This window comes from Limulus polyphemus, unplaced genomic scaffold (genome assembly GCF_000517525.1).
Source record: "Limulus polyphemus unplaced genomic scaffold, Limulus_polyphemus-2.1.2 Scaffold5021, whole genome shotgun sequence".
Lineage (NCBI taxonomy): Eukaryota > Metazoa > Arthropoda > Merostomata > Xiphosura > Limulidae > Limulus > Limulus polyphemus.
Genome location: NW_013670631.1, coordinates 56169 through 57248, shown reverse-complemented (window position 1 = coordinate 57248; position 1080 = coordinate 56169). Strand labels below are relative to the sequence as shown.

General features: G+C 30.2%; 1 protein-coding gene across 2 annotated transcripts in view; it reads right to left on the bottom strand.

The window, feature by feature from the left end:
• The window catches only part of LOC106472014 (annexin B9-like), a 25670-nt gene that overhangs the window by 13134 nt on the left and 11456 nt on the right, over positions 1 to 1080 (bottom strand). For both annotated transcript variants that reach the window (XM_022400617.1, XM_013932644.2), the window contains exon 6: positions 730 to 809. In XM_022400617.1, coding sequence (XP_022256325.1) covers positions 730 to 809 — 80 coding nt within the window. The remainder of the gene's footprint in view (positions 1 to 729; positions 810 to 1080) is intronic.

The following is a 1080-nucleotide window of genomic DNA, read 5'->3' as shown; positions in this document are numbered from 1 at the left end:
AGATAATTATGTAGGCTACTAACCCTAACAATGTAACTATACCCTATAGATAACTATGTAGGCTACTAACCATGACAATGTAACTATACCCTATAGATAACTATGTAGGCTACTAACCCTAACAATGTAACTATACCCTATAGATAACTATGTAGGCTACTAACCATGACAATGTAACTATACCCTATAGATAACTATGTAAGCTACTAACCCTAACAATGTAACTATACCCTATAGATAACTATGTAGGTTACTAACCCTAATAATGTAACTATACCCTATAGATAACTATGTAAGCTACTAACCATGACAATGTAACTATACCCTATAGATAACTATGTAGGCTACTTACCCTAACAATGTAACTATACCCTATAGATAACTATGTAGGCTACTAACCCTAACAATGTAACTATACCCTATTGTGAAATATTTTGGGATGAACTAATTTTATTTGATGTTATAAAAAAGTTTAATATCTCCGATACGATGTGATCCAGAATAAATTAATCCATATTGGGAATTATTTTGTAGATGATTTAATTTAATTTTTGTGATACATCACAATTTCAAACAAAGTTCCATACCTGAGACCCAAGGAGTTCCAAAACAAATTATTTATTGCTGGGAACAATTTGGTGTCTTCTATACTTTTTCTGATATAAAACTTATGGAAACAAAGCATTTCAGGTTAATTTTTTTAATTAAGAAAATACAAATTCAACTTACAGTAGTCATAGACACCAGCAGTCTCCTCAAAGGGCCTGAAGTATCCCCGATCAAATCATCTTCCAAACAATGGTTGTACACTGTTTTAGAAAGAAATATAAAGAAAAAAAAATTATCACTATTTTATATTACTTGTGTTAAAACAAATGCTGTTATCTTTGTTCTAACACTGACAGTGTGAAAACAAATATTATTATATTTGTTCTAACACTGGCAGTGTTAAAACAAATACTGTTATCTTTGTTCTAACACTTGCTGTGTTAAAACAAATACTGTTATCTTTGTTCTAACACTGGCAGTATTAAAACAAATGCTGTTATATTTGTTCTAACACTGGCAGTATTAAAACAA